General features: G+C 46.8%; 1 protein-coding gene across 6 annotated transcripts in view; it reads left to right on the forward strand.

Annotated features, from left to right (window-relative positions):
• The window catches only part of HNRNPR (heterogeneous nuclear ribonucleoprotein R), a 340,992-nt gene that overhangs the window by 134,695 nt on the left and 193,448 nt on the right, over positions 1 to 12,849 (forward strand). For all 6 annotated transcript variants that reach the window (XM_086957668.1, XM_086957669.1, XM_086957673.1 and 3 more), the window contains one exon: positions 4,965 to 5,141. In XM_086957668.1, the coding sequence (XP_086813794.1) occupies positions 4,965 to 5,141 (177 nt within the window). The remainder of the gene's footprint in view (positions 1 to 4,964; positions 5,142 to 12,849) is intronic.

The raw sequence follows: 12,849 nt of genomic DNA on the forward strand, positions 1-12,849 counted from the left end.
CTACATTCCTTAGATATGAAAAGATGTCTGAAATTCTACCTTCATAGAACAGAACAATTTCGCAAGTCCAACCAATTATTTATTGCCTTCAGCGGGCCCAGGGCAAAACAGAGCATTTCAAGGTGGATCTCTGCGGCCATCGCCTTCTGCCACCAACAGGCGGGACATCCTCTGCTCGCCAAGGTTCGGGCTTATTCCACTTGAGCGGTTTCCACTTCCATGGCGCTCTTTTCTAGGGTTTCCCATTGTCGACATTTGCAGAGCGGCGACATGGAAGACACCACATACGTTCACCAAGCACTACTGCTTGGATTCGGAAATTATGAAGGATGCAGCAGTGGGACAGGCAGTGCTCCGTCATCTATTTCATTAGAGGTGAGCCTTCTTACTTTCCTATTTCCTAATTGCACATTTCTCATCCTGCTCCTGTTTGCAGTTTATTCTGTTGCAATATTGATAAGGTATTATCAAGTGTCTTACATGCTATATTATGTGAAATGTGCTGCCTACTACTTGCTACTCTGATTCAGGCATGTGAATCTATGAAAGATACCTATAATACTGGATAAGAAATGCGTTACTTGTAACTGCAGTTATCCAGTATTAGTATCTTTCATAGATTCACATGCAACCCACTCGCCTCCCCTGCAAGGGCTCACCTTGGTTCTCTCAGTAGGTACTACTTAGCACTGTGCTTACGAAAATCTGAGGGACTAGGGCTCCTTCCAGGAAGGTTCTAGAGGGTGGTAGTAGCTGATTTGCTCTTGGCCAAAGTTTGGTCCTTTTTTACAAAAGGACTCAGATAGGTTACTAATGTGAGGCCTCCGGCCTATTAGTGTATATATGTCTTTATGACATTACTATTTTTATATACCGGGGACCCCCACCCCGACGACGGGGAATGATTGGACTCTCACTCAGACGACGGGGAACGATTCAGGCATGTGAATCTATGAAAGATACCAATATTGGATAACTGCAGTTACAGGTAAGTAACGCATTTCTTCTTCCTGGGCATATCGAGTCAGGAAGGTGCATTATAAATCTCTGTTTTCCGTAGTTTGGCATAATCATTTGCCTCAATAGGCTGCTCAAATCATTATTGCATGTAGCCTTCGGTTTCCAGAGAATCCATGATTCAGTCCTGGATGGATGCCGCTTCATTTGCATGCTTTCTCAAGGCTCTCCATGAGCCCCTCCTAGTGAGTATGCCCTCAATCCTTGCTTGCTTTTCACGATACGAGCTCACCCTTCTCATGAGTGCTGCTTGTGTTTTGGACACTTCCCCTTGGAGCTTGATATACTAGCGGCCGTCCTGCCGCTGAGCGAGCCCCACCCACGAAGATGGAGTCACGTGTGTGTGTGTGTGTGTGTGTGTGTATGTATATGTATATGTGTGTGTGTGTGTGTGTATGTATATGTGTGTGTGTGTATGTATATGTGTGTGTGTGTGTATGTATATGTGTGTGTATGTGTGTATATATATATATATATATATATATATATATTCACTGAAAAAACCATAGGTTTCACACCAGTTATAGTTAGGAATTAGCATTTAAAAAACCTATTAAATTCACTGACAAAACCATAGGTTTCACACCAGTTATAGTTAGCTGGAAATTTTACTGACATAAAACCATTGAAATTCCCACGTTATAGTTAGTTGGACTCACTATAACTTGCGCGCCTGCAATGCACTGCTGATGACTTCACATATTACATCACTGATGACCTGGTCAGTGACATCACTCATGACATCACTGATGACACCATCCAGTGAATGTGTGTCTTTCTGAAAAATAAATTTGTTTTATATATGTATTTGTTAAGGTCTGGAAGAATAAATGTTTAAATAAGTGTGTAAATTGATGTTTTTAAAAAAAAAAATTGGTTGGTTAACTGGCTTATTAAGTGTATCTTAGTGAATACATATATTAGCGAGTATTGTTTAAATATTTAAATGTTTGTATCAGTGTTTCTCTTTGTGTATAAGTGGCTGCAAGGGTTGGTGACTGACTCACTGTTTGTATGTGTTTTGAAGACAGCATATGTGCAGGACTGTATGGGTGGATGAGTGTGTATATGTGTGTGTTAGTGAGTGAATGACTGTCTCACTAGTGTCTTCATTAGTAACGACATATGTTTTAATCTAGTATATGTGAGTATTGATGTATATAAGTGAGTATAGTATATATAGTGAGAGATTGTAGGAGTTCCTGTTTAAATAAGTATGTGTTTCTATAAGTGATTGTTTAAGAGAGTAAGTATGTGTAAGTTTCCTTAGAAGTAAGGTGGTAGTGTGTGTATAAATGTATATGCAAATAAATGGATGTTCAATAGTTTATTTGCATGTGTGAGTATGTGTGTGAGTAACTTTTGGATGACTGCTGATGTGTAACAGGATGTATAGGTGTATCACTACATATGATGAGTGAGTATATGTATGAGTGATATATAGTAATGTTGGTGAATGAGTGGATGTGTATATAGATGGTGGAATTACTGAATTGGTTGTTGTAACTGGTATGGGTATCTCCATTTTTTTGAAAATGTTAGTTTCTATTTTTAAATCTGTGTTTCAAGGGTTACATTACACTGAAAGGAGGTCTGTCACTCTGTCACAAGGATGGTTTCATCAGTGATGTCATGAGTGATGTCACTGACCATGTCATGAGTGATGTAATATGTGACGTCATCAGCAGTGCATTGCAGGCGCGCAAGTTATAGTGAGTCCAACTAACTATATTACTTCTAAGGCGGCCCTCCAGCAGTTACACTGGCTCCCGGTGAGGAGAAGAGTGGAATACAAAGCCCTCTGCACCTGCCATCGTATCTTGAATGGCAGGGCACCCGACCCTCTGAATAAACTGATCGAAGTGTACCAACCAACACGTGCGCTTAGATCCACAGGGGGCGGCCTACTGAGGATCCCGAGAATCAAGAGAGCCCGCATGGGAGGTAGGTCCTTTAGATGCCTAGCGGCAACTAATTGGAATAAATTACCAACGGACTTGCGCCTGGAACCGGAGGAGGCTAGGTTCCGAGCGAAACTTAAAACATTCCTCTACACCAAATAATTGTCCGCTCAGTTTTTGTGTCCCCTGCTTTCTGCCTCTCCCACTTTCAGCGCGTGGACACGCCGGTGTGCGTAACGCAGCGCTCTACAAATGTCCCAATAATAATAACGTGGGAATTTCAATGGTTTTATGTCAGTAAAATTTCCAGCTAACTATAACTGGTGTGAAACCCATGGTTTTTTCAGTGAATATAACTCGGGTCAAAATGAATAATCACTATAAAGTGAACTTTTAAACAAGACAACAAGCACCGCCCACTGGAGGGTTTTAATTAATTAAAAAACTGCCGGTTAGAACCACATGACCCAGAATGCAATATATAAAGGAGCCACCGGAGGCGATAAAGTAATATTTGCGGACATTGAGCTGTGGTGACAAGCGGTATGTGAGGTGCAGGCTTACCTTCGAAAAAGGTCTATGTTTAAACCGAAATGCGTCAGGATTGCCAGGTTATGTTGTGCAAATAAGTACTGAATAAAAAACATTCCAGCAAGTCACGTGTGCGGCTCATCCTCCTGCTATGTGGGGAGAATTGTTTTGAGGTATATATATATATATATATATATATATATATATATATATATATATATATATATATATATATATATATATATATATATATATATATGTGTGTATGTGTTTGTGTGTATATATTTAAACTTGCATATGTGGGGATTCTAGTATCCAAAATAGTAACTAAAAGAAAAGAACATGGATAACAAAGAATCAACAATAAACACTTGATTCTACATCACAATGAAATGGTGCATAAACTGCTGATTTTAGAAAAAAGATTTCTAGCTCGAATGACACAAATTAGTTTCAGAATATTATGAACCTTTTAATCATGTCTTTGTTCCTGACATGTACTTCAGCTGCTGTTTGTAAATGAAGACCGCCTGGAAGCGCGTTTTATAATCAAATTCACGCTTCCAGGCAGTTTTCATTTACAAGTTGTTACTGAGACTTTTACGCCCCCTGGGAACATGGCCATGCACCCCCCCCCCTCCCCCACTTCCCCCCCACACACCCCTCAGTTTGAGGACGTCTGCTCTAGGGTAACTGGCAGTGTAATCCAAAGGCTTACCTTTTATCCTATTCCACAAGCCTCAACACTTAGACTCATTAGTTGAACCATGCTTTGCAAGTGTCCTCACTCAGTCCTGCATCAACTAGGATCTCTAGCTCTTCTACACACTATTACACTTAGCAGTTTTTTTGTTGCCAATATTGTTGATATCGGGCATCTCCACAAAACGTCTTATTCTAGCACGACTGCTAGTCAGCACCTTCATGCTGCCTGAATGTTTTTGTTTTTATTTTATGTTAATAGTTGGCTATAGGTGGCTGATGCTGTCCAAAGATTAAGATCAGTGAAAATCCTAGCTGAACGTGAGCTGGACCATGGCACGTTTTTCAGCAGGTTCCATGGCCACCAAGCATTCTGTACTATTGGTAAATATCTTCAGAAATGTGGGAATGGGAGGACTGAGCTGTGTGACAGGCTTCAGGTTGCTCCACGGAGAGAACAGCCAGGGCAGTTTGTGTGTAAGCAGCTTCTTTTTTAACACGTGGTTTTGGATACTTTATTTTGTATTTTGTTAGCTGTTGCCATTTGTATAGGAAATTAACCAATTTCAGTTTGATAAACAAGTGCAGTCTCCCTGAAATGTGATTATTTATGCTAAGTGATATTAACTATGAAACATGTTGGCTTTAGAGGTGCTACTTCAGCTGAAGGTGCAGACTGAATCAATATAAAAACCAGCAGTTGGCAGCCATAATAAAGCGTCTTGTCAAAAAATATACACTTGCATGTTGACCCTTTCAATTTACAAGCATATATAACTATATATTCTAACTAAAACTTGTCTCCTGTTTTAGGTGTTTGTGGGGAAGATTCCCAGAGACTTGTATGAAGATGAATTGGTTCCTCTGTTTGAGAAAGCTGGTCCTATTTGGGATCTCCGCCTTATGATGGATCCTCTTTCTGGTCAAAACCGAGGGTACGCTTTTATCACATTTTGTAACAAGGATGCAGCACAAGAGGCAGTTAAATTGGTAAGTCATGGTTGCTCTACTTCTTGGGCCCTAAATAATAACAGTTACAAGACTATTGCAAACTATCAAACCTATTATGTGAAGCAATCCTCTTTGTTTTAGTGTATCGTTTTGCACCATGACACAGCTGTGCAAACATTAGCAATTTGATGATGATGATCATAAACCGCTATATTTCATGTATGTGTTACCCCCTAAATCTGTGTTCAAGTTTGTATTGCCTGTTGTCATAAAATGGTTGCCAGATTCAATTGCATGGCAGCAAGTGGTTCAAACAGAAGTGCTTGTATTTATGGTACATAACAGGGCTGCCTGTTTTAATGCACAAAATGTTTTTAGGCTAGATCTTGTGCCTGATTTGTGGCTTTGGGGAGGGAAGATATCCATATTTGAATTGAATGTAATGTTTGTTTGGTTCACTGTTAAACAATAGAGTCAAACGAGTATTGCATGAAATAAAATTCTAGGATTTATATCAATTGATGCATGTATTTTCATTGCAATAAAGTAACAGGTTAGACCTTCAGTTCAAAGTTGTAAAATAGAACTTTAAATTTCAAGAATTTTTAAAACTTGAGGTGCCCCTCAGGCATTTGCCTCACCTCCTCCGCCCGAAACTGGGACATGTTAGTTTGATTTGCAACTCAATGTTGTGGTAAACATCTTCTGTCCATCCAGAGGGATGTTCCCACTCCCCATTTACTCCTGTCACACTTCACTATCTGTTGACTTAATTCCCTGCTGTGATCATGTTCCATCTCCACTACTGCAGGAACATCTCCCAGCAAAAACTAAAGAACTGTACTGATTTTTAGGTCTCGGCTTCGAGACCTATTGCAGCTGAGAAGCTTCTCAAGGAAGATAGAGCGGGGCACAAGCGCCGATTTCCCATCGTGGGCGCGCACGCCCAGCCCCGCCCCCTCAGCCGTGCACATCTCTTGCTCCAACTGTGCACAGCAAGGCAGCCTCTCGCCTCTCAATCACGCGCACACACACACACAGGAGCGCACAGAAACACCCCTCCCCCTTACAACTAAGCGGCACACTCAGACACATGCACACATTCACACATTCCCCCCCCTCCCCCCCCCCCCCCCCCCACCCCACCCACCCAATACCACACACCCCCACTCACCGGGCTCTTTCCGCGTGTCCCTATCCCTCCGTAGCAGGTCAGTCTCTGCATCGGCATCAGGCTCCATGTCTTCTCCGGCGATCCTCCTCTGCTTGCGTGCACGCTCACGGCGGCGTCACGAGCACTCCAACCTCGTGCACTACTCACGCCTGAACCTGGGGAACGGGATCGTTTTTGCGGTGTCTCGCGCTGGTGCGCGTGCAGCAGTTCGCCGGCGGGCCGTGTTCCTGCTGGTTAATTATGCCTAATTATGCCGGAGACCCGCCCAAAGCCTGTGCAAACGACATGCATGCTCACTAAAACGGCAAAACAAGGGGAGCTGAAAAATACCTGTATTTAAAACAAAATGCGGTTGCGTAGCATGATCGGTGAAAACGCGAGGGGGAGCTGGAAATAATGGAACAACTGTCCTTTTTTTTTTTTGTTGCAATTTTATACCCGAAGGTATTGGAGCGCTTTAAATTAGCACCTGTTACATTACACAAGGACACATTCATTTGTTGGTAAAGAACGGATAGATTGAATGATTTGACCAGGTTTACTGGATTTTGAGCCAAAGCCGTCTCTAACCTGTTCCCCAAGCATTCACCCTAGTTCCAAAGTCTGCAAGTTTTGTTTGGCTCCTACTTCACATCCTCCCTATCCTCGCGTCCTTCCTTACAGTATCTGTATTTGGGCTACTTTCTAGTTGGTTTTGGATTAGAGAGCGTTCCAAAAATCTTACAAACGCTGCACGCCCTCCTTCCAGCTCAGGAAAAACGTGTAAGAGTTTGGATAATGGCGATGTGTAGCGCAATACCTAGTGATCGTTTCCCGTTCGTGTTTAGTTTTTTCGCGCGCGAACAAGCTATTGAGCGTCGCCCGGGAGTTTTCTAAGGCTGCAGGCGTGGTGAGTAAAGGATTGACCATCTGAAGCAGAAACGTCCCCTCAGTGAACGCAGAGTCCCGGCTTGGTGATTTAGTACAATTTAGTCGGTAGGGTAGAAAGAAGGGTTATTTTTTTTAATTAAATTTGTACTTTATTGCACCTTCGATGTAAGCACACAGCACTCATTGCCTACAACCCGGAGGCCGGCGGCAACAATAAATATCATCTAGGACAATGGGCAGTAGCAGCATACACAGCCGTAGTGCCAGCATCCCGGAGGCCTGGCGGCGTAGACAGAAAAAACGTTCTGCAGAGATAACTTTGACAATTATCAAGAGTGAAGTAGTTAAGGCTGGCATCGACACCCATGACCATAGATTGATGTGCAAAGACAATGCAGTTAGCTCGACCGTGCAAACAAAGTCTCGGAATCATGGAAACATGTTACCTAAAAAAAGGGGGGAAAAGTGCAATAAACCCACATCCGAACAAACCCCCTACCCCCCAAACAAGCCAGCCTACCCGTACCTGTGTCCACCCACCCACCTGCTATGACTGCTGATTCTACAGATGAACAATGCACCTATAGCCAAGGACCCGTGGGCCCAAAGGTGCAATGGAGAATTCTAAAGGAACCACTGAGACCACCCTCCCTACGCAACCTCCCCGGGGACTCCCACCCCTAACACCTCGACTAGCAGCAACAAGGAACCAGGTGACCACCTCTGGAGAAAGAACATTCAAACATGTAGCATGTCAACCTCCGCTGCCTCCACCCCACCCTCCTGCAGCTCATCCAACTCCTCCCCCTCAAGGTCTGACTCCCCGCCCCCCTTGGCACACTGATATTCCCTATATAGCCCCCATAAATTCTTAGGGCGACTCTTTGGGGGAAGCAGTTCATTATACACCTCAGACTGTTAACAGCAATCAGCAAATCCGTCTCCCAGCGCCTTTTAGTGGGAACCGGTCCCCTCATCCAGCACAACGCAACCAGGCGATTGGCAGTCAGCAGAGCAATATCAGCCAAACGCCGCACCGCCACTGGCAACGGTTTGGAAAAACCCAGCAGCGCCAGAGCCGGGCACGGCAGTACCTCCATTCCCAACATCATACTAAGTTCCGAGAATACCCCCTGCCAGAATGTATGAATACTAGGGCAAGCCCAGGACATGTGTAAAAAATCAGCCGAGGGAAAGTGGCACCGCTCGCACTCCGCCGACTCCCGCAATCCGTACCTGTGCAATCTTTCCGGTGTGTAGTAGACCCGCTGTAAATACTTAAAATGTATCAAACGATGTCTACTATTAAGTGAGATCTTTCTAGTGTTCGTACAACAGTAGTGCCACATCTCATCCAAGATCGTCAACTGGAGATCACACTGCCAGGCCAATCTGGCCTTGGAGAGCGGGTACTGCCTGTGCCGGTCCCCCAATTTCTTAAGATTCGTTACCAACTTACTGGGCGATGGGTTCTTAATAACATATGTGAGCTCCAGCACCTCCTGCGGCTCCGACATTTTCGGGCCCAGCAACACCTGCAACGCCCTACGGACCCGATGATATTGGAAGCTGTGTAACAGCGTCTTCCCAGAGTGGGATTGTAGGACCTGTTGCAATGTCTTCACCGTGCCATTCAAAAAGAAATCCCCCATCTTTTCTATGCCCAAGTCCCGTAACGCCTTAAGGACCCCCTTCTCTGTCAGTGGGGCCAACCACACCGCCCATTCCACCCGCATAAGGGGAGAGTACAGCAGCTCGCTATCCCGTGAGCGGACTAGCTCATGCCAAGCGTGGTTGGTGGCTGCAATAGAGTCCAAATTACCAACCCTGCGATCAACAGGGCAGCATATTGTGGCCGGGAGCGGGGTGGGATCTGCGAAGAGGTGCTCCAGCTTCACGTGCGGGATGCCAGGGTCCCCATGGATCCAAGTGTGTAGATGAGCCCCCTGCGCTATCCTGTAGTACCGTTCTAGATCTGGGGCTCCCAGGCCCCCTCGTTCATAGGGGAGCATTAAAGTTTGCCATTGAACCCTCGGTTGTTTGCCCCCCCACGCAAGCCTGATAAGCGTCTGCGTGAGCTGTCGGAAAAAAGACTTTGAGAGCACTATGAAGATATTAGCAAAGAGAAAGAGGAACCTGGGGAGGACCACCATCTTCATTATTGCTATTCTGCCCATCAGAGACAGCGGGAGCCTGCACCACACCTCCACATCATCCACCAGTCTAGAGTACGCAACACCATAGTTCTCACGCACCAGAATCTCAGGATCAGTGTGAATACGGATCCCCAAGTAACGGATAGAGTCCGTGGTCCCTTGCAGCGGGTATTCCGAGTCAAACGAGAGGGTCACCGGGGTCAGAGGAAGCGCCACAGACTTGTTCCAATTGACCCGCAGGCCAGACAGGGCTCCAAACCATACCACTTCCCGCAAGACAGACGACAGGTTCTCCTCCGGTTCTCGTACATATAACAGGGTGTCGTCAGCGTACGTTGAAATGCCAATCTGATAGGTAGGGAAGTTGATCCCTTCAAACCCATGGTATTCCCTAATAGCGCAAGCCAGAGGTTCCGCCACTAAAGCGTACAGAAGCGGGGAGAGGGGGCAACCCTGCCCGGGTGCCCCTGCTGATCTCAATCGGGGCAGTGACCGAGTTCCCTATCTTTAATCGTGCAGTCGGCTTATAGTACAGGGCCCCTAGCATCTGTAAGAAAGGTTCGCCGAGCCCATACTTACGCAGAACCCTGAGCATAAACGGCCACTCCACTGAATCAAAGGCCTTTTCCATGTCCAGGAAAATAGCCACAGCCTTGTTTTCCTGCCGGACATGCTGAATGGTGCCTAGCACCGTACGAATATTGTAGGTCAAGTTCCGAGCGGGGACAAACCCAGCCTGCTCCGGGGCAACCAAGTCTGGGACAAGTAGAGCCAAACGCGCTGCCAGAACTTTTGCATATAATTTGGCGTCTACGTTAATCAGGGAGAGCGGCCTATACGAGCCACACTCATTGGGGGGTTTTCCCGGCTTCGGGATGGTGATGAGAAGTGCCCCCCTCATAGATTTCGGCATACTACCCTGTTGACAAATGTCGTCAAAGAGCAGCATCAAGTAGGGTACCAGTTTGTCTTGGAAAGCATTATAGAAGGCCACCGTAAGGCCATCAGTCCCCGGGGCGCTGCCTGACCTCATCCCCTCCAGCGCCTCCGTAATCTCCTCTTTCTGGAATGGTGCCATAAGAAATTCTCGCTGCCAATTGGCTAAAAAGGGCATCTGGATATAGCTCAGATAGTCATCTATTTCCTCCTCTAGGTGACCTGACCGCGATTTATACAGTTCGGTATAATAAGCATGGAATTCCGCCAGTACATCCTTTTCCTCCGTTACCACCGCACCACTAGATGTTAATAACTCCTCAATCACCAATGGCGGTCTGCTATTTCGCATCAGTTTAGCTAACAGGGAGTCAGGGCGGTCCCGTTCCCCGTATGTGCGTGCCGTGGCGTACTTCCCCCATATGTTGTATCTCCCTATCCGCCTCATCATGGAATTCCGATAGCAGGGACTTAAGCCTCTCATGTGTGTCAGTATCCTCTGCACCCCCCGCTTGTCGCTCCAGATCAGACAGTTGTGTTTCCAAGTATTTCAATCGCTGCCTGATAGCTTTAAGCACCCCTGAGTGTTTGGCCCTCGTCATCCCACGTATGTAGACCTTGAATGCATCCCAAAGCACCTGGACACTATCCACAGACCCCACATTAGTTGAGAAGTAAGTGTCTACATCCTCAGCCAATTCCCCTCTGAAGGCCTCATCCAGGAGTGAATACGGGGGGAACCTTCAGGTGAACGGGGGTATGCTTCTAGCCGGTGCCTCTAGTAGCAAAAGCAGCGGTGAATGGTCAGATAACGTGCGGGGCAATACTGCACATCCCTTCACTGAATTAAGGAGGGAGTGGGAGGCAAACCAATAATCAATCCTCGTGTGTATATTATGGTAGGCTGAGTAATGAGTGAAACCACCCTTCCCCGGGTGCCTATGACGCCACACATCAAACAAATCAAGCTTCACCAGCTCCGCCTGCATGAGTAATGCAGAGGCCGCTGGGCTTTTGGGAGCACCAGCCGACCTGTCCAGCTCCGGATTTAACACGAAATTGAAATCTTCCCCCCACAGCAACCTGGAGCCCTCATACTGTCTACATAGGTCCGCCAGCGAGGTGTAAAAGGTAGGTGTGTCGTAATTGGGGCCATACACATTCACAACCAACAAGTCGTGGCCTTTCCCCACACAACGGGCAACAGCACACCGACCCTCCGGGTCCACAACAACCTTCTGCAGTGTCAATTGCGATTTGGGATTAGCCCACGTAAGCACACCCCTCGCATGTGTAGTGAACCCTGCAGCAACACAAGCACTCCCAAGACCCCTGGTCAACAGCATAGGACTAGTTAGAGGCAGGTGGGTTTCCTGGAGCATGGCGAGATCAACCCGGTGTCGCTGTAAGTATGCTAGTACCTTCCGGAGTTTACGGAAATCATTCAGCCCCCTCACATTCCAAGATAGCATTCTGATAGAGTTGGGGCCACTTTCCGGCCCTAGAATCTCAACATCCACCATTGCAGGACAGGGAGCGAATCGGCTTCGCACAGGTGGCACAGCAGACACAATCCAGTAGTAGGCCGAACAAAACCCTCCCCCCAACAGACCCCAATTGACATATGTAACATGGTCAACAAAAGAAGAATAGAACAACCACCCACCCACCCACAGCCGACCAACCCCAACCCGGTCAGACAGGTCCCACCACCACCCACCATCCCCCTCCCCGAAACCACCAGTAGACTCTACAGACCCAAGGGGCCCTCAGGAGAGCCAAAAGCCAAAGGCCCAGGGGCAGAGGTTCCCAGCCAGACAACAGTACAATCGGGTCTAGGACCTTAAACCTCGGTTACCTCACCACCCCGCCCCCCAGTACCATTCGGCACCCTCACTAGCTCAAAAACACACCATCAAAGAACTAAGCTCCCGCGCGCGTGACGGCCCTCCCCAAAGCAACCAGCAAATAGTAAAACGTGCTGCCGCTAAACCCCCAGCGCATTCCTATGCGTTCAACCAGTAGCAAGATCTCACCCCACAATTTCGACAAAGTAGGCTCACAGCGTCTGCATCAGAGTCAAAAGTTCGGAAGGGCACAGTCGACCCAGAAAGGAGTCCACACACTCTATTACCCCTGGCCGTCCATGGTAGCAGCGGCATCAGCGTCCTCTCGTTGACTCCTCGGGCTGTTGCGTTGTTCCTTAGCCCACTCCTTCAAGGATTTTTTCAAGTCCGCAGGGTCATTTAAAAAGTGTGAGTGCCCCTGCCTGTTGATTCGGAGTCTCGCAGGGTACAACATGGCGTAGTCCAGCCCAAGGTCTCTCATCTGTTTCTTATATGGGGCGAAGCGCTTCCTCTCCTCCTGCACTCTCGCCGTGAAGTCCGGATAGAGGGAGATATTCATGCCCTCGAATTGCAAATTTCCTTTCTCCCTTGCCAGCCGAAGCGCCAGATCCCTGTCTCTATAGTTCAAGAGCTTCGCAATAATCGGCCGCGGTGGGAGTCCTGGTTGCGGTTTCGGCCCCAAAGTGCGGTGAGCTCTCTCGACGATGAACATAGGGGAGAAGACCTCTTCCCCTAACAGTGTCCGAAGCAGCTTCTCCACAAAC

Source organism: Lissotriton vulgaris, chromosome 2_1 (genome assembly GCF_964263255.1).
Source record: "Lissotriton vulgaris chromosome 2_1, aLisVul1.2, whole genome shotgun sequence".
NCBI classification, from domain to species: Eukaryota; Metazoa; Chordata; class Amphibia; order Caudata; family Salamandridae; genus Lissotriton; species Lissotriton vulgaris.